This window comes from Sitophilus oryzae, unplaced genomic scaffold, assembly GCF_002938485.1.
Source record: "Sitophilus oryzae breed Bouriz unplaced genomic scaffold, Soryzae_2.0 scaffold_1508_pilon_pilon, whole genome shotgun sequence".
NCBI classification, from domain to species: Eukaryota; Metazoa; Arthropoda; class Insecta; order Coleoptera; family Curculionidae; genus Sitophilus; species Sitophilus oryzae.
In genome coordinates this window covers 4,008,999-4,030,521 of record NW_022146179.1, presented here as the reverse complement: position 1 = coordinate 4,030,521, position 21,523 = coordinate 4,008,999, and the positions used below count along the sequence as shown (strand labels likewise).

General features: G+C 32.0%; 1 protein-coding gene across 1 annotated transcript in view; it reads left to right on the top strand.

Annotated features, from left to right (window-relative positions):
- The first annotated feature begins 15,443 nt into the window (after positions 1–15,443).
- LOC115878305 (cholecystokinin receptor-like) overlaps positions 15,444–21,523 on the top strand; it is a 105,508-nt gene continuing 99,428 nt past the window's right edge. The window contains exon 1 of the mRNA XM_030894762.1: positions 15,444–15,644. Coding sequence (XP_030750622.1) covers positions 15,444–15,644 — 201 coding nt within the window. The remainder of the gene's footprint in view (positions 15,645–21,523) is intronic.

Below are 21,523 nucleotides of genomic sequence, written 5' to 3'. Positions count from 1 at the left end.
TTTCAAAAAAATTTTGTACGTCACTGCGTTAGGATAATAAACTATTCTTTATTGATTCGGATAGTTTTTTATTCTCTTTAATTTTTACCTCTTGAAGTTTTTCGCTATAACGCGCCGTTTTCGAGTTATTTACATTTTTTCCAAAAAAGTGCCAAAATTCAAGATGGCGGCCGATTTTTTTTGATGACGCACACATTGGACAAATGGGGACTTTTAGTATGTTAATAAGGGTTACTGAGGCTAACTATTTTCAATGGTCGCAGCTTTCTAAAAATTTTTGCATATTCAAAATTATTTGCACTGGCCTATAAGGCCAAAATAACCGAGTCATTTTTCTTTGAACATCTCAAAAAAAGGGATTTTTTGCTTAAATTTTGAGAACCATTGAATCTTTTTTGGGTTTTCTTTCTTATAAATTTAATTGTTACCTCTGTTGCCATATTATCAAAAAATTATGGTTTTTGCCTACCAACAGAAAAAAAATAAAAAAATTGCAAAAAAAAATTCTCGAATAACCCCTCATAATGGTGTTTCTGGTATTAAGACTCACCCCCTATAAAAATCCAATAGGGTAATTGTATATCAGTATTTCCATTTCCTATTAGAAAATTTATAAATGATTATTTTTTTACTTGATGACAAGACTGTCATTTATATTTGTAGGTATCAGGTGGTTGTTGTGTATTTTTTATATCAAATAAATCATATTAAATTGTTTCCCTGTTTTAGACCTGTGAGTAAATTATTACTGGAGGAGAAACAATTTTTCTCAAAATGCGAATTTTTATGGAAAAAGTTTTTCAGTTGTATTTCTTTTCAGCGCAATACATTTTGTCTTTAAAGTTTAAGCTTTTTCGTGCTAATAAATTATAATTTCTTTATTTCTTTTTTATTTGTTCAGATAAACAAAAGTTTTATTATTAAACTGATATAAATATAAAATATAACAATATATTCAGTTTTAGTATTTATTTTTCTGTTAGCGAACCTAAGAGGATTAATTTCTCAACTTTTGCTAATTTTAACAGAAGTATTAGTGAATATTTTTGAAATTTTATAATTAACTTTTATATTGCTACAAAGTCTATTGGACAATATTTGTATACAGAACTTAAATTAAAACAGGAATAAAATAACTATTTTTCTTAGATAGTTAAGTAATAGAGTAACAAAGATAGATAAAGTCTAATTCAATTTGTTCTGTAATCTTTTTAAAAAGGTTATAGCAAACATTCCAGACTCATGCAATTGTAAACTTACCTACTAACAGGTAAAAGAGCCAGTTACATATATGTCCTTTCGATCTTACAATATGAGTGAAAATTTATACAAGAATTATTATGTTACCAATAAAAAAATTCCAGATCTCTTACGAAGAACATAAAAAACAGTACAATTTTTTTTTACTTTAATCTCTATTTTCTAATTTTTTGAAGTATATTCTCCATTTTCTATTTTCAAATGTATTTCAACAAGTTGTTAAAAAAAATAAAAAAAATATAACGCAAAAACATAAGTATACCCGGTGCGTCTCAAAAGTGGCTAACCCCTATTACTTTATTATTTTTTCAGATAAAAAAACGATATTTGGTATGTTAGTATATGACATAAATTAGGATTGATTGAGATATTCAATTGTTTTTGGTCACTTCCTGTTTTACCTGAAATTTCTACAACTTTTGATTTTTAAATGGCACCCTTGGTATTTTTACTTTATTGGATAGAAAATGACACTATGGATAGAATGACCTATCATGTCAACTTTTGACATTTTCACACTAATCTTGAATCAAAGAGCCTTGGAAAAATAGATTTGATCGTCTAATGTTTTTCGTGTCTTTTCCTGGCCGGTTAAAAGATGCCCAAATCGTATTTTTAATCATATCTAAATTTTTTCGAATGGAACGAGGGTGGCTCATTAGCATATTTGAAAATGCATTTTTACGAAAAATTTGGTGCCACACAATCGGTATTTCCACCCATCACGTTATGAACCGCATGTGACAATTTAAAATAAACCATAGATATGCAAAAATGTCAATAGTTGACATATGATATGTAATTTTATTCAGGGTGAGGAATTCTGTCAAATAATATACATGACAAAAATCAAAAGTAAACTAAATCCGGTAAAGGAAATCCAGGAAGTGACCGAAAAAATCTGATTGACGTAATCAATCCTAATTTATGTCACATACTAACATAAAAAATCTCTATACTTTTATTAAAAAATATTTATTGATTCACATAGAGAGAAAGATTTTCTTTTTCGTATCATATTGATGCTTTCAAATTTTATAGGAATTGATATAACATAGTTTTTACGTCTTTATCGAAGAGAAATATCTAACTAGTTATTTCCGCATATTTCATAAGAGAGCGAAATAAATGAACCTTGCATTTCTACAAAGAAGCTATATCTACAAAAATAGCTGCCTGAGAACAACTAACAATACGTTTATCCTACAGCAATTTATTTTTAGTTCAACTGCGCTTAATAAATGTATATTCACGTGGAAAAATTACCAAGAATCTTTTAGAGTGTCTCATTAAAAGCTATGTTATAACATATTTTTTGTTAAAACACTATATATAGTACAGATGGCAACATATTGCATGTATTTTTTTAATAAAAAAATACTGTTGTCTAACAAACCGCTATATTTAAATTGATTATGGAACAGTGTAACCGTATAGCATTGTTACAATGTAGTAACACTAATAAATTCTAAATTAAGCTTTATCGTCTTTGTCCAACGCAATTATTTGATATTGAGATATTGAGCATAACGTCTAACAAGCAGGACACAAAGGAGAATATAGAATTTCGATCTCACTAAAATTTGCCTTTGAACAATTAGTTAAAATATGATGCATACATTACATATGTATAAACAAACAAACAACAAACAAATTAGCGACAGACGATAAAATTTGGACTTTCCAGGTAGGTATATAGTTAAAGTTAGATACAAACATCTAAAAAGCAAAACATGCTATTTTAAAAAATGCAAATATCTTAAAAAATAATTTAATACGCACTTTGCCAACCGGTAAATACTGGAAAATCCAAAACCAAATAGTAAAGTATCTACTACTACTCTAAATAATAAACTAATTGTTAAAAATAAATATTTTGTGCATATTTCAAGTAAAATCTTTTCTTAATTTATATGTATATCTTTAAAACAACTTATTCATAATTGGGTTTCCAAAATTATAATATACTTAATATGTCTAATACTTTAATTTTATATACTTAATATCATATACTATATAAACATTTACCTTCCTTCATCTTTTGGGCACCTAAAGAACGATATATTGTCTGTCATTCTACTTTCACAACCATCCACTGCACAAATATTTCTAGTAGATATTTTATTCACAATTCGAACAAAACAACTAAAACACAATTTTTGGTTCACCCTATGCGTCGGACCGAAAACAAAACTAAAATAAATTTGGAACGCTGTGTACACGTCGAGCAACGGATGTAGACTGACCCAAGTCTACAAGACAGGCGGGGAGCGGCGGGAGGAATTTTGATACGGGCGAAGAGTGGGCCAACTGATATATTTATATTCTTTAAACTGTGGTAAAAGCCTCCATAGTAACAAGTCTAGAACACTTCCTAACAAATACAGGAGTTAGGCAGGGATGTGCCTTAGCGCCTCTTCTATTCAATATATTTATGGCAGCGCTCTCTATTATAGTGGACAGTTAGCTGCCGGAAAGGGGAATGGGCATTAGATACAGATACGACGGCGGTCTGTTGAACATAAAAAGGCTCAGGGCAAAAACACGTACAAAATTCATCACACAACGTTTGTTCAGTACAATACGATATACTGAAAGAGAAAAGACTATAAATACGGGAGAAAAATGAGAAGTTTATTACCTATCCACTTAATCTGGATCGGTCGACAATAGAATTTGTGATATTTACAACATTATGTAATTAATTGATTATCGGTCCTATTATGTAACTGAGGATGTACGTAACTAAGTAATAGAGCATATTTTTTGGTTAGTTTATTTAATGAAGCGTACACACGGCTTTGGTTGCTGATTCTCGTGTGTCAACGTGTTCAGTACAATACGATATATTGAGAGAGATGCTGATGCTCTATTACGTAGACACGTACATCCTTAGTTGCATAATAAGACAGATAATCTATTAATTCAAAACGTACTAAAAAACGCAAATTCTGTTGTTGAACAATGTAATCAGTATGATTACAGATTAAATAATTATGGAGGGGGCATATGAAACATTAAACGATTCATCATTGTGTTAAGTTATACCACGTAATTTAACAAAAGATCAATCATTTAATGTCTCACTTCACACTGGCTCACTCCATTATTATTTAATACTGATTAGAATGGTCGACAATAGAATTTGCACTATTTACTACGTAATACAGCATATTTTTTGGTTAGTTTATTTAATGATATAACCGATAATCTACACACGGCTTTGGGTGCCGATTGTCGTGCACAGAGTCTATAGACTCTGTGATTCTATAAATGAACAAAGAGAAAAGAGCAAGAATTTTCCCAAGCGTATGAAGTTGAGCTCCGGATTAAGTGGATAGGTAATCATTTTCTCTCCCCGACTTACAAGATTGCCATAGCGATTCACTTCTAGACATGTAGGTAAATGATGACTAAAATAAACGACCCAAGATTTTCTCTTGCCGACCAGTATATTATCGTAGTCTTAAAGAAATTAGAATAAAATAAACTATGTTAAATTTATGATTATGATTAAGTGGATAGGTAATAATTTTCTCTCCCCGACTTACAAGATTGCCATAGCGATTTACTTCTAGACATGTAGGTAAATGATGACTAAAATAAACGACCCAAGATTTTCTCTTGCCGACCAGTATATTATCGTAGTCTTAAAGAAATTAGAATAAAATAAACTATGTTAAAAATGTTCATGTATACTACTGAAATGAAGATAATATATTTAAGCTAAATGTAATCTATTACAGTTGTAGTAAAATGAGTAACTAATTGTTGAAAATCCAGATCCAACCCTAGATGCCACATTTTTTGAACGTCTACTTATGCGGTTTCAAATTTTGATGCAAAATCTGGCAATACCGCTCAGAAGAAATGTTTTTTCTCTTTTTAATACATTTGATTTGCCATTAAGCTGCCTACATCACTGTCTTACACGTTAAAATCCTATACACAGAGTTGACCTGTCCCGATGTGTATATTTTTTATTAATGATTTTTATAAACTTCAAAAAATTTTAATAAGTTAATATAAAACAAAAAAGTTTTTTTTAATTTTTATTAAAAAACAATAATTCTATCACTCGGCCGGATAGCCTGGCAGCTGTGGGTATTAACTAAACTGCTACTAACCAACAATTTGTTTTGTGTGATCTGTGGTCTGTTTTTGTTTAAATGTTTCGTTCATTATTCATGTTGCGGATTTATTTTTAAATTAATGTTAATCGTTAGGCAAATTCATAGAATATGTATTTCTTTTGCATAATCAAAATTGCCACTCTAAATTGCTGTCTTTTTTGATGTCACTTGTCCTGTCATTATTCAGTTCATTATTCGAATTCTCAGAAAGTTGTTAACAAAAGTTTAATTTGAAAATAAAATTTTAATCAATCACAATTATATTTCTTTATCATTTACCGGATTAATAATACAGAAGTTAGAGTTAAATTACAAACAATTCATTATTTATCGTGATTTACAGTAATTATATTAAATTATACAAATATTCTTGTTGATTGTAGTTGTTTAGTCTTTCGCGGCTATCGTTTGAAGAAATGTTGTTTTTCGGGTTATTAGGCCGTCGTCGCACTATGGGGTATTTTACCTCAAAACCTGGCCTATAATATTTTTATTTTTTTTGCATTCTTCCGCCTTTTAAAACGTGAGAAAATAAAGAAATTGCTTCAAATTTTAATACATACCTAGCGTTTTTTTATTGACAAGATTAAGTCGAGACTCCCTCGAGTATTGACAATAACATGTCCATACTCGAGGGAGTGATTCCTCAGGTCATTTTATGGAGAAAGTTCCCATAAACATAGGTCCAGAAAAGCATTGAAGATACAGGGTGTTGAAAGTGAAAAACACTACATTTTTATTCAATTAAAAAAAAATTGTAACTGCCAAACTCGCAAAATTAGCAAAATTTCTTATCAAGGCCTTCTAAAGGAATACTTAAGCTACAAAACCACCCAGATTGATATACTTGATAAGGTTCGATTACATACTGAAAGTTTACATAAACATTCTGTTATAAATGAAATAATATGTCTATTATTGAACTAGCAGATTAATATTGTTCTAACTACAAAATAACAGTTATACTAAAGAGTAATACTCCATATTATACTCTAAACTAATATTATAAGATCAATAAAAGATTGCGATTAGTAAGAAAAACTAAGATACTTATTGTTAAGTAAATTTTGTAAAAGCACAGCGATACACAGCCCGTCTATTCCAAGAACAATTTGATTGGCGCGGATTGTAACACGGGGGGACATTGACCACTACCACCCACCCTCGAATACATTGATGTTTATACTAATAATTCCTGGTATCGGTTGGTTAATATCTTGAATTCAGATTTTTGAATATTGGCCAACTTTTTGGGTTAAATACCCCTTAGTGCGTCGGTTGGAATTGGTTCCTGACGTTTCGCTAGCACGAGTGGCTAGCATCTTCAGAGGTGTGTTTGCTCATCAGTCTAGTGTGAGCAATCGGAGTAAACACACCTTTGAAGATGCTAGCCACTCGTGCTAGCGAAACGTCAGGAACCAATTCCAACCGACGACGGCCTAATAACCCGAAAAACTCTGGTGTTCTCCGATGAAAATGCGAGTTACTAACTCTAAATTCTAATTCTGAGCTGGCAAATGAGCTAGATGCTTTACTTAGATCGTTATTTAGAAGCTACAAACCTATCGATGAAAATATGCATGAAAATTTACTTCCTAGCATACAAGGTTGGTACAATATCAAGTTTATTATAGTGATTTTCTTTAGTTTTTTTTGAGCTTATTTTTTGAGGTAGATTATCACGAGATAGCGAGATTAAATTGTTTTACAAAGGGGTAGATCTGCCCCAGATGGCTACACCGCCGCTATCACTTTTCCTCTCGGTAGATCGCACGTCGCAGCCGTCATTCAAAACCGAGAATCACGGCTTTGAATTTTTACTTCCAACGCGCCTAAAGAAGTTTCGCGTCAAAAAATGCGAGGTGCAAATGATTAGAAACGTTGCAGTGTGACCGTATAGGAAAAAATGCAGAAAGTGGAAAAAGTGCGAACGGTAGAAACGTTAGGGAAAGAAAAGCATTTATTCAACGTGTCAAGCCATCCGGTGCAAATGAGTAGCAATGATGAGAACGAATGGTGACATTCGTCAGGTCTGTTCTCTGGTTTAGAGATACCTATCTTGTCTTTGACGATTTCTCGAGAACTATTCACTGCTTTCCGACAGAAAAATTGTGGCACAATTCAAAATTTTGTGATTTTGGTTTTTTCCAACTCTTAGTAATAAAAATTGGCCGACCGTAGCTCCAGCGATAGTGTGTCGATCTGCAGAGCGGAAGGTACTGGGTTCGATCCCCAGCCAGTACGGTCGCTTTAATTATTTAAATAAAAATATTTATTTATCTAAATAGAGCGACCAACGAGCAGCCACCTCAAGGAAAGCAAATGGCAAACCACCTTGAGTATATTTGCCTTGTACAGCCTCTCAAATAGTGCCGTTCGGATTCGGTAATAAACTGTAGGTCCCGTGTACTTGTGAAATACTGACGACACACATCACAAGTACATGCGAGAGGTAGCCGACGCTCTATATAGAGTATGGCACTGTAAGAAGAAGTAATAAAAAAACGCCTTTTTAACGAGCAAAAACGGTCCCAATCAAAATTAAATCATTCACCCCTAGGTGCCATTCGGACCAACTGTCACTTTTTGATTATTGGAGTATGATTAACGTAGAAGACCGTACCAAATTAGTTGGGTCATGGTTGCGTCGTGACATTTGTGTAAGCTTGGATCATACTTTTTTGTGAAAAAAGGTTCTATTCCAAAAAGTGCCAGTTTTGTGATTTTTTTTAGAGTTTTAGAATTTAGAATGAGTGGGAGGGGGATTAATCACTTCGACCTTACAGATCCATTGTGTCCCCCTTTCTTGAATCATAACTCATCATACAGTCCCAGGGCTTTGACAAAAGCCAGTATCTGGGACGGTTTTATAGAGGGTAGTTCACCATCTCCAATATCAGTCGTACCAAAATTCATGGCACGAATGGTTGTCGTCTCGGCGCACTCAGTGATGAGGTGTACTGGTGTTTCCCCATCTTCCCCACAGAATCTGCATTCGCCGTTTCTTCTTAGTTTCAATCTACTATTCTAGGTGTTCATTGAGGAGACAGTGTCCTGTTAAAAACCCCGTGACAATCCAAAGATTGTTCTTACTCAGACCCAGGAAGATCTGTGATTTTTCTTGATCATAAGCCCTCAGAAACTTCTTCGAGTGTCTTAGACCATTGCAAGATTTCCATTCCAGGTTGCGGATGGAATCTTCCAAGTTCTTTAGTTCCGCCTTGAGTTGGTTACCACTTGGACAGTTTTGTGATACAATGGTGATAATTTGAGACCCGCTTTTACTAAAATTATTTTATAATATTTTCGAGCAAGACTGATTTTTCGGTCATTTGCGGCTTTATTTTCAAGAAAAAAGGTCACTTATTTCTTTTTTAATATTAAATACCGTATGATCGAATAAAAACGGCGTCAGCGATGGCTATGAAATGAAGATCGCTGTCATTTTATATGTAAAATTATGTGGGAAATATCATCAATCGTCATTTCATAGCCATCGCTGACGCCGTTATTATTCGATCATGACAATTCACTTTTTAAAGGCAATAGGTATTAAAAATGTACTTAAAACTATACTATCAAACCCCATTTTAAAGATTAGTTAAAAACTGGTTGTGTAAGGAAACATAAGGTCATTCAAAAATTTTCTATAGGCTCTACTGTAAAGTTTATCAATTTTGAGTTGTGCCGCTTTTGTCGGAAAGCAGCGTATTACAAGAATTCCCTTAATTTATAACAAAGTTTTGAAGTTGACATTTCACAAACAGTCTTTTAGGAGGAGTTGGACAATAGTTTTGTGGAATCTCGGATGATCCTATTAAATTTATCGAATTGGAAATTATCTCGAAAAGAGATAGTTTTAGCTTGATAATTTATTTTGAAACTAACTTGAATTAAACTATCTAGTTTAAATTTCTTAAGTCAAGAAGTAATTTGTTTATTTTTATCACTTTATTAAATTGTTTTTGTTAGTTAGACGACAAAACGTTAAACAAATTTTAATATAAATTAAATTATACAAGTACAATTTTGACAAACATTTTAATTGACAATAATTAAAAATGACATAAGTTAAAAATGCAAAACTTTTGTAAATTCTTCTACAATAATTATAAACACTCTGTTATTTTGAACAATATTAATAAATAACGCTTTATTGTACAAAAAACCAAAATAGCTTCATCGACAAAGCATTTACAAAACAAAACAAAAGCACAAAAAATATACAAATAATAAAAAATATCATACAATACAAATCAATTCAAAAAAATTTAAGTCATTAAAATTACAAATAAAACATACATGACATTGCAGAACACAAAAAAAGGCGTATTAATAAAACTTTACAATAGGAAAATTGTAAATGGATATAATCATGTAAGAGTTATAAAATATTAAATACTAGACCTTTAACCAGTGTGTGAGATGATCAAAATTTTAAAATTCAAAATTGTTCATGATTAAACATCAACAAAAAAGTCGTTTACTGCATATAGGGCTCTCTCCAGTAAGTATGATTTCAGAGCTTTGCGAAATGCGGGAAAGAATGAAAGTGATTTGATATTTATTCAAAGGCAGATGATTGTACATTTTTTTGGCATTGTACAGTATTGAGCCTTTAACTAGTTCTGAGCTCGGGGTTAGCAGATAAAGATTGTGCACCGCATTCCTAAGTGGATAGTTGTGAGATTTCCTTTCGGGAATAGCAGATATGTGCTTGCGGATTACGCAAACGGATTCAAAAATGAATAAAGAAGGAAGAGTCAGTATTTTGAAATTTTTAAAGAAATTCTGGCAGTGAGTTCTACTGTTTAGTCCCAATAAATATCGAACTGCTCGATTCTGAAGTTTGAAAATTTTGTCGCGGAGCAAGTACCGCAGAATGGAAGGGCATAACGAAAATGCGATTAAAAAAGGGCATAATAGACTATTCTAAAGGTTGATAAGTTAAGTTCCTTAAAAACTGACCTAATTGACCAGTTCAAACTGACCTTTAACGGGTTGTCTACAAGTCCTAAGATTTTCACAGAGTCCACGACGTCAATAGTGGTGTTACTAAGTACAAAAGTGGTGTTATTAAGTACAGTACTTTTATATAAAAATATATAATTATGGAACCGTAATTAATTATCATATTTTGATACTTTTATTTTCGTTTATAATTTTAGACATTCTATAGTGTATTTCTAAAAGCCTCATAGCACAAGATGTCAAAAGATGGGACCAAATTCAGTCTTCCAATGAAATTCAGACAGTTTTAACACGTTTGTAGATGGACACATCCGGTACGTTAACAATAGAGCAATAAATATATCCAACAAACAAATCTGCATATTTAAGAAAAATTAATCAACTAAGTTATTACACAATTTGCATTTTGATAAAATTAAAACGCGAGTTAATAATAGTAATATTATATAGATTTAGAAAGGCGAGTTGCCGGAAATAATTACTAATCGTAATCTATTCCAAAGAAATTGTAGCGGTCTGAACAAATATGAAAATGAAAACAGCAAAAACATTTCCAACTGCCAATAGGCAAATGAAATGGCTTTGGATATTCCGTTTCAGTCAATATTCACCAACGTTGTACAAAGATTACCCATACGTTATTACTGCTCTATTAATTCTGCGATTGGTCTTTACATAGAGCAAGATCCAATCAGAGTTTCCAGACCTTAGTTATTTCGTTACAAATAAAATGTGTGGGATAATGTAGTATATATATATATATAGGATAATCCGGGCTTGCTGCAAAAGGACTAGGCATATTATAAAACGCCGGTATTTTGAACAAAAGTACAAATTTTTACAAAGAGCGTGTTATCAGTCGTTTTGCTTTTGCATGATTAGGATTTTTACCCTAATCAGAATTAGGCATATTAACCATTAAACAATGACGATATTTATCGTACATTTGTGCAAAAAGACTGCCTGTTATACAAAATACCAAATGTAAACCAGGCAGATTAAAAAATGATCAAAATTTAGTCAGCTATGAGCATAGGCATATTGATTTGCGCTTTTTTTTTAATCCTGAGTAAAATGTTTTGTGCAATTTGCCTAGGCCTCATTAGGCATTTTGAAGAATGACTGAAAACAGATAGGCACTTTGAAAAATTTTCTTGTTTTGTCTAAAATGTCAGTTGGTGAAAATTGCAACTGCATTTTCAATATGTAATTATATTATTTAAATATTTTTTTTACTCTGATCTGAAGTATGAATTATATTATTCTTATACAGGGTTGTTCACCACATACGACACGGAGTATTGTAGCTAAAACTAATTGACACACACCCACACAAAATAAATAATATTACTAGCCCATTTGTATGCTAAAAGAAAACTATTTAAATCTTTATAAAAGAGTATACCATTAATTAAATATACCACCAGTATTTCCGCCCAAATACTAATTAACTACATACTTAATTGTGTTCGTTAATAAATTATTCTAAATAAATGTGGATTTGAATCAGAAATCAATATAATAATAAGTTATGAAAATGAACGCCTCTGTTGTTATAAATAAGCATTTGTCAACAAATTAAATATAATTTTTAAGTTGTTACTTTTTACCACACTGTCTAATACACATACATAATTCAGTTTTTTAGTATTTGGAGCAATTATTATTAATCAACGCAAACAGTCAATTAATGTAGTTTGAATACTGAAATCATATTAATTGGTCCTCTTTAACAAATATTTAAACAGTTTTTTTTTTATTTTTTAATGAAATAAATGAACTATATCGACAATATTAGTATCTGTACTCTTTAAAAATTTGGTACATCTTTAAAAATAATCTAAAATATCAGTATTCCATGGGTATATTGATAAATGAGTTCTAAATTACAAGAAAATGCATTTTCTACGGAAACTTGAAGAGATAGGTAAAAAATGGTATAATACAATTTGATACACAATTAAATTGTGCATCTGATTCGCATAAAATATACAGGGTGTTCCATTTAAATTAAACAAGTTATTGCTGTTTCAAGCTAGTAATTATTTAAAATAAATTTTTAGACACTCTGTATAAGGTAGTAAAGTTTTTATTATTGCAATACAATAACTGATCAATAAATAAATTTCAGTAAATATTTAGTATTAAAAACTTTGATACCCTCGGAGAAATGAAGCCTTAAAATTTATACTGCAATTTCACAAAATTGAAGATATTTCAAAAACGGTAAGGTTTAAGTGTAATAAACCTTAATCAAATTTACCTTTATTTTAATCGTAGAAACTAAAAATGTAATAATATATAGGGTGTTCCATTTAAAAAATAAAACTTTGATATTTTTTATTTATTTGGGACACTCTGTATCTTGTAAAAATATTTTTAAATTGTAGCTCTAATAGTCCTTCAACCAACCCAAAACTTACAATTTGTAAAAATCTAGCCGTTTAGCTACAATACTCCGTATCGTATGTGGTGAACAACCCTGTATAACAACTTGCAAAATGTCATTATCTTCATTTGATAGAAAAGTTTAAACTTTTGGTCGCCCAGGCTCAAATTCTTTTTATAAACGTTATTAAAAATACCAAAAATTATTTTATTTTTCTGTCACAAAGGATGAACCCAATAACAATGTTTTTTCTTCAATTTTTTTTATTGAGCGTTTAGTTAATCCTCTGAGGCTGATGACATTTTCGATAATAATAAAATTACTGATGAGATGACGCAGTGACGCTAACGTCGCTTACTACTGCAGTGCGCAATTGCGCATTACTTCACTTTCATGCCACTTCGCCGCTATTCCAGTTCCACTCCAGTTAATCACCATTCCTATGCCTCACTCCATTCCTTTGCCTCACCAGCGCCACATCACTTTAGTGCGCGCCTTGCCCTAGAGCTCTTTCAGACGAGGATACTGTATGCGAGATTCTGTATACGGGATAGAGAATTACAGTCGAATACTTTCGAGATACTCTTTTGGCATACTTTTTTTCAGGTACAAAATAATATTCTAGTTTAAAACAAATTTCAGTGCGGTGCAGTTGTATTATTGTATTATAAAATGAATATTGAAGAGTGCGTTCTGCTGAGGCATATATATAATAATACAAAGCTTTTTCATTATCGAAAGCGGCACGATCCATGGTTCTCTTATTTATTGTTCGAACTCACTCTCACTACTGAATTATTATTTTCCTATAATAAACCTACAATAAATATTCTATTCGCCTATGAAATCGAACTTTTTGGATCGCAAAATATGCAAGTCTGAACAGGTCCATAAGCTACTATGATAATTCTGAATCCCGGATACTCCTTCGTCGCCGGGCGGCTGAAAATTCCACATTCAAAAATTCGGCCACACGATACTGTATGCGCCGCCGAATGCCATGTGTAAGGTACAATTTAACTACATGCTTTTTCTGTATCTGAGATACGCGCGTCTGGGATACAGCGTCCTCGTCTGAAAGAGTTAGAGCGCTATCACACACGCCTGCAAAATCGGTGCCGGTGCCGTACCTGAAATCGATTGCAATATAAATAAATTAGCTCCTTTACATACCTATACTCTGATCCGATAAAACAATCGGGGATCGGCAAATACAATAGAATTAAATACAAATGTCGGAACGGGTGCCAGTGTGTGTGCAAGCGCTCTTAGTTTTTTGATCACAAAATATACAGGTAATATTGCTTTTGATCAGCATTATACAGGGTGTCGCACTTAAGATGGATACAAGCCAATATCTTGTTTGTTTGTTGAGCGATCTTTTTTATTTTTGGCAGAAGGCTGTATGGCTATAAGATGTACATTTTGCCCAGGGTAAGAAATGCGATACTTCATAGACGTACGTTTTAATGGGATTTGATATTTTTCGAGTCAAGAGTAAACTACCCGTAGGACAGTATTTATTTCAAATCTGATAAATTATATTGAATCCTCCTAACCCAAAATACTTAAGTTCTAATTTTGATAAATATTGATACAGGGTGTGTTATTAAAATAAGACATTTTTATTACTATTTTTGAAGTACTTACGACGTCACTGGATAAACAACTGATTTATTATCAATAACCAATTATCAATTAATAATCGATTTAAGTTTTCAGATAGCTTCCATAATAATTAAGATACGATAGAAAAAACTAAATATTTTCAATTTATTTTGGTTAGGTACTAAAAAAATGTTTTTTAAGTTTGCTAATATAAATGAAAAAATGAGTTACAAAATAATTTAAAACCCCAGTTTTCAATGGAATTTGAAATATGATTTTTATTCGTTTTATTTTAAAAAATCCAAATAGTTGATAAAATTGTGTAGGCTTTCACGGCCGGTTAGTTAGGGCCAAGTTAGTATTGATTATTGCATACCCTCAATATCTAATTCTGCATTACCCCATACATTATAATCGTATTTGTGAGAAAATAAGTAAGGTCTGAGAACCCTGGGACCTTGGACTAATAGGGTGCTTTTTCCGGCTTACTTTAATTTTCCACGAACTTCTAATTTTCCCTTTTAATATTATCCGTCGAACTCGATGCTTAATAGGATGCCTAAATCGAAGTTGTGACTTGGAATTTGATTCGGTAAATACAGAGCCATAAAAAATTTCCCTTTAAAAGAAAGATGGGAAGAAAAAACTGGCTGGATCTGGATATATATGTTATAGCCAGGCTGGAAAATGATAATAAAAATCAAATTTGACATACAGGGACTACTCCAAATTGTAATCAAAATCTTCTGTAGCATATTCTGCAAATAAAAATGTGTAAAAAAATTAAGGTTCACTAATACTTTTTTGGACCACCTTGTAGAAGTACTTTTTTGAGCCACATTTTAAAATATTTGCTTGAAACATCCTAGTACATATTTAGGTTTACACTTAAAGAAAATTCTCTGTATAAAGATAGATAACTTAATAACAATACGCAATTTGTTGCAGGCATGGATCCGTATAGACCCAATTTCAATCAAACGGACTGAATCGAACGCTACACTATTGAACCAGAATAGAATTACACATAGAATGGATTTCGAGGCAATCGAATAAAGGGGAGAGGAAATAGATAGGTGAAAATGGACCAATTAGTTACATTTGATCCCATCTCGTTCGATTCTAATTGGTCGACGATGGACACGTCAAATTGGACCACTACATCCGCGCCACCAAAGAACCAAGTGTTGGTGTGGGACGGTCCGCAAAAAATTCAAATTCCACTGTACTGTATCATATTTATGCTTGCCGTCGTTGGAAACATACTTATTATTTTAACTCTGGTAAGTAATACCTTTTGGCTCATTAACGTATTTGGAAAAATAATTTTCAATTGGTCAACAATTGGCATTTTCCAAATATGTTAATGAGCCAAAATTCAATTTGACTTGAAATACCATCTTGTATACTAATACAGGGTGACTCACGGCTATGGTACTTTAGACATTTATGGAGAACCGGTCATAGGATTTTTTAAAAATTTAGATTTTTGCGTAAGGGCTCTTGCTCCATCTGTCTAAATTATTTTCAGCGTTACAGTGATGCCGCTTCATACTAAAATTGGTAGCATCTTTGTTATTTTAAACAAACACTTGGTATATTATTACATTTTCCGAAATGATGTTTCTATCATAATGGTTCTATTATGCTAACCTGTACCACCAAGAGAAATAATAGCTAATTTATATAGGTAAGTTAATAATAACGTGGATGAAATCTCATTTGGTTTATTTCCTTGTGTTCATAATAGGGTTTGCGATGAAGAAGCTACAGAGAGTTCGCTTAAGTTGCCGCTTAAACGTAAACTTGAGCGGATATTTCTTTATACCGGAGTTAGCGTATCGGCTATAAAAAAAATTCACACAGAAGATAAAAAAAGGCTGAAAACTAACCCCGATAAAATGATATCCAGCTTTGGAAAGAAACGACCACGTGAGACTCTTGTCGAAAAGCTCGACGACTTTTTCGAAGTGGTCAGGAATTTGATAAATAGATTTTATCTCGAATTCAAACTCGTCCCCGCAATTAGAAAGCTTTTGCAAAAATTGCAGGAATAATCGAATTTTCCTTTTGCAAGGAAACGCTTAGGGGGTTATTAAAATCAAATGATTTTTTTTGGCGTAAATGTCAAAATAACAGATAAATATTAATGGAGCGGCCCATTATATTGCAGAGAGAGATATAAATATATACGCGAAATTCGAAAATATAGCCAAGTATTATCTATTTGGATGAAACATATGGGTAGTCAATGACCTAACCTTTAAAAACTGCTGGCGGAGCGATACCATATCTGGTGTAATAGGCAATATTGGATCTACTGGTGAGTAAAATTATGTTTTGTTTGCGCTTCCAAAGTTAATTATTTTCAAGATTTTTTTTTGCTGGAAATAGTTATATCTAAAATTATGTATTATAGAAAAAAATATAGTTAGTACAGATATATAAATAAATATACCTCAAGACTCAGTCTTGATCATCTGCTGATGGCAGACATGGTTAGCGAAACGTGCGTCCAGTGTAAAATTAAAAGTGTTTTGGTGTATTGTACTGGTTTAGTGTTTTATTTTGCTGTGTAACACCAAAGGTTCCAACCCCCAGCTGTAATTATTTCTTCTATTATATTAACAACACAATAATAAAATGATTCAAAATATTTAAGGGAGCTTTAATAAAAGCTTTTAGTTTTATCTGCTAACTCAACAGTAACGATTCAAACATCATAAAGTTTTTTGAAAAAAAATATTAATCTGAGTATTATATTTATGATACACATTATTTTCATATAACACCGTACGCCCATGCTTATTTTTTAGAAAGAAATTGGGCGTGTTTTGTTTACAACTGCGTTCCCCTGCCGATACCCCGTAGCTACAGATCCGTTGGTCACACTATACAGGTTATTGCCGAATCGGAACGGCACTATATGAGGGGCTGTACAAGGCAAATATACTCAAAGTGGTTTTCCATTCCCTTCCTTGAGGTGGCGGCTCGCTGGTCGCTCTATATAGATAAATCAATATTTTTATGTAAATAAATAAAGCGACCGTACTGGCCGAAGATCGAACCCAGTACCATCCATCCCATCTCTCGCACCGCAGATCAACACACTGCAAATATTTATAGGGGTAGTATATTTGGACCCCAGAACAACGTTTATGAGGTTTTTTTTCGGGAAAATATCGAAATTGAAACTTTTTTATTTTTTTAAATTTTATCTTAAAAAACGTAATATCTTATGATATGGCAACATAGGTAGTAGATTACATTTACAAGAAAGAAAATCCGGAAAATATTACGAACATTATCATATAGATATGGTTCTCAAAGTTTAAGCGAAAAATTAGCCCTTCTAACTCTAATATTAAGGTGTTGATATATCCATGTAAATGGTCTAGGGAAACAAACTTGTAACAAAATAACGTCAAATTAATATACGATGTTTAATTAGCCTGAAAGGTAAACAAAGTTGTGAAAAATTCTTACTACGAGGTAATTAGCTTAACAAAAGCACCACACAATTTTCACTATAATATGAATAGACAAAAGTATAAATGTGTTGCATATACTTTAATGCATCTCATATCTATTACATATACACGTACATCAAAAAATCATATTATAATTCATTATAAACTTTACAAAAGAGAAAATAATAGTGTAACTATTTAATATGAAAAACATATTTGCAATAAACAAAAGCACAATACCTATTGTGCGTTCAAACATTTCCTTTCTAATAACGGATTATATAACATTACAGGATTGATATCTACTTAGAGCTCAAAGTAACTGAGTCGACTATTATATTATTATTTATATTCTTCATGAGCAAACGCAGAAAGATTGTCAAAGTTGTAGATGATCTAATAGAGCATTGTAAGCTTAATAATGTTAAGCATGTAAATTTGATGGGTTGACGGAGAAAGACATGTACATATTTTGGCAATCTGAAGTAGAGCCGACAGAATACATATTATGTCAGTGGGACAGCCTTTGAAAGGTGCTATTCTTTGTATTATGCACTGATACGTCACTGACAAAAAGCAATATGAAGGGATCAATCTCCAACTTGTTGACTGTAGAATGTAACTCAAAGGTCCAAAAGAGGACTATATAGTAGACCTAAAAAGGTCGTAGTGGAACCGTTGGATAAACTTGTATAACTAGAAGTCGATTTCTCTACTTGACGTTCATACAAGTTGGTGACGATATACAGGGTGGTCCGAATTGTATTCCGGAAACTTCGGCAGCATATTCTGCAGATAAAAATAAGTAGAAACGTTCGTATAAACGTATATCCTAAAATGCTTAGTTTCGGAGATACAGGGTGTAGAAGTTTCATTTTTATTTCGATTTTTTCCAAATAATTTCTGAAGTAACGTCAATATTTGGATGAAAATTGGTGGATGGGTATTTTTTGACATGAGAAATTTGATTTTGATGTCAATATGACTCTCATTTGTAGGTGGCGCCACCTACATGTGTTTTAACTGTTTTGAAGAGTAATAACTTTTCGTCGGTACCTGTATAAAACTACTGAGTCAAAAAATATACATTTACGACTTTCTTAACATAAAAAAGGTCTCTTGCTAAAAATCGCTACGAGTAATGGTTCTCGAGATATTTGGAATCGAAATTATCAATACCTGTCATCATTGATATAAATCAAACATGTTGACTAAATAGTTATTACACTGAAATCATAAATTTGAAATTATTTTGTGTCAAAAGTTCAAAAGAAACTGTTTAATCATATTTTTTTCGCAGAAAAACTTATTATTAATTTAAAAAAGTGAAAATTTATTATTTCAGTTAAATACTATACTCAACGTGTGCTTATTTTTGTCAATAATGACATGTATTGACTATTTCCATTCTAAATATCTTGAGAACGGTTGCTCGTAGCGATTTTTACCAAGAGATATTTTTGACATATAAAGTCATGGAAATGTATATTTTTTTAGTCAGTGGTTATATACAGGTACGGTCGAAAAGTTATTACTCCTCAAAACAGTTAAAACACATGTATGTGGCGCCCCCTACACACAGGAGTAATTTTGACATTAAAATCAAATTTCTCGTATCACAAAACCCCCAGATACCAATTTTCATCCAAATATTGACGTTACGTCAGAAATTATTTGGAAAAAATCGAAATAAAAATGAAACTTCTTCACCCTGTATCTCCGAAACTAAAAAGCATTTTAGGACATACATTTATACGAACTTTTTTACTTATCTTGATCTGTAGAATATGCTGCCAAAGTTTCCGTAATACAGTTCGGACCACCTTGTATATTAATTCTAATACAATATAATATGTTAATTCTATCAATAACAATCTACCAAATCTATAAAAAGAAATTATATTACCATAGAAAGGCGTTCTGATTTTTAGGACTGAACAATTTCAACTATATTTTTATGTTTTTATTAATTTTCTCGTAAAATAATATAAACAATTTAAAAAAAAAATAATATAAACAATTTATATTCTTCCCTCGCCTTCAAAATGTATCCCCATATGTCACATGTTGTTGAGATTCTAAATTTTTGTTTTTAGAGAAACTTAAATTCTCTTGTCACGTATTTTTCTTCTTATAAAACTTTGAAGCTATTATACATGGAACTATAATATAACTTTTATACTACAAAAACTTTATTCGTGAATCAAATTCTCAGACTTAAAAATGAAGATAAATATCACAGACACATTTTTTTCTTGTGGTCTGTGCGTGATTTACGGACAATTTTATAGTCATTTCGAAATATATAAAATGTGATCGGTGTAAAATTTTACCATTTCGTGTTGGTTAAAGGAACAGTTATAGCTATTAAAATTTAAACCAGAATTCATAAAGAAGTATCATAAAAGTGTAAAAAATAGAGTAACAGAAAATGGTTTTATAACAGTTGTTTCAGTGGTGTTTAAAAATCCTGCTGATAATCTCTTCAGTTTCTTCCCTGGTCGCCTCTTTGGCGAGTTTGTCCACTTTCTGGTTGCTTAATAGCAACAGCTGTGGTCTGGTACCTAGCACAGAGCGGTTCCGCCTTGACGCAGCCAGGACAGTAATTCTTAGCCTTAGTCCTCATATTTTTCGATCTCACTCCTTGCATGGTGAGGCTTCTTAAAGCACCCAAGCTGTCAGAGTATATCACGATATCTCTTTTAATAAGTTAGGTTTTGTCTGGGTTTATGCCCAAACCTTTCATTTTTGACCATTCCGTTAGCTTCTTCAGAGCAGATTCTATTATGTCACTTTTGTCACTGATGGTCTGTAAGTCTTTGCCAACGATCAGTATTACCACGTCCTCTGCAAACAGACCATGCCTTTATCCTGATTCCTTTTTTTTTGTCAAAGAGGTCAGGATTGGTCTCAGGAGGATGGGATTGGTCAGGATACTTGTTGCGTGCCTCTTGTCGCGCGCGTTTTTTGGTTGAGCTGTTTCCCATCTCCGAAGTGATAGTCCTGTTTTCCAGCAATTGTAACACTCAGGTCGATGGTTAAGTGCTCTACCTTTAGTTCCTTCATGGCTCTTTTGATCGCCTCTGTATTTACATTATTGAAGGAACTCTCTAGGTCTAAGAAAGCCACTAATGTGTATTATACTACTATTGGAATTGTCCGCTTTGTATTTTATAAATTAATTTATGGTAACTTCTGTTAGTAAAACTAATTAGATTGATATTGCTAGCGGTATTTTTTGAGGCAGATAACTAACTTACAAATTATATATACAATCTTATACGTATAAATGTTATTTTGGCAATGTTATTCTTATTTTTATTTTAGCGAACGGAATTATATATTTTCCGTCTCTTTCTTTTTCCTCCTTCTTAACTTCCGCATTCACTTACCGAGAGGAATTTTACCTGCCAAAATTAACATACATTTTATAAAATGTTTTCCGATATCCGCATATTTCTACATCCCGGAAATTAAATATCAAATTATATAAAAAGTGAAACATAAAACCGGCAGAGAAGTGGAGACATGTTGTATTTTCATGCTAGTAGTTCAATTTATTTAATCTTTCATTACTAGAAGTTTACGAAAATTAGTAAATTAAGTCATCATTCATTATTTATTAATTATTAAAGTCATAGTATCAAATTGAGCTATTGACTAATGATAAGGTTATAAATTTAAAAATATGA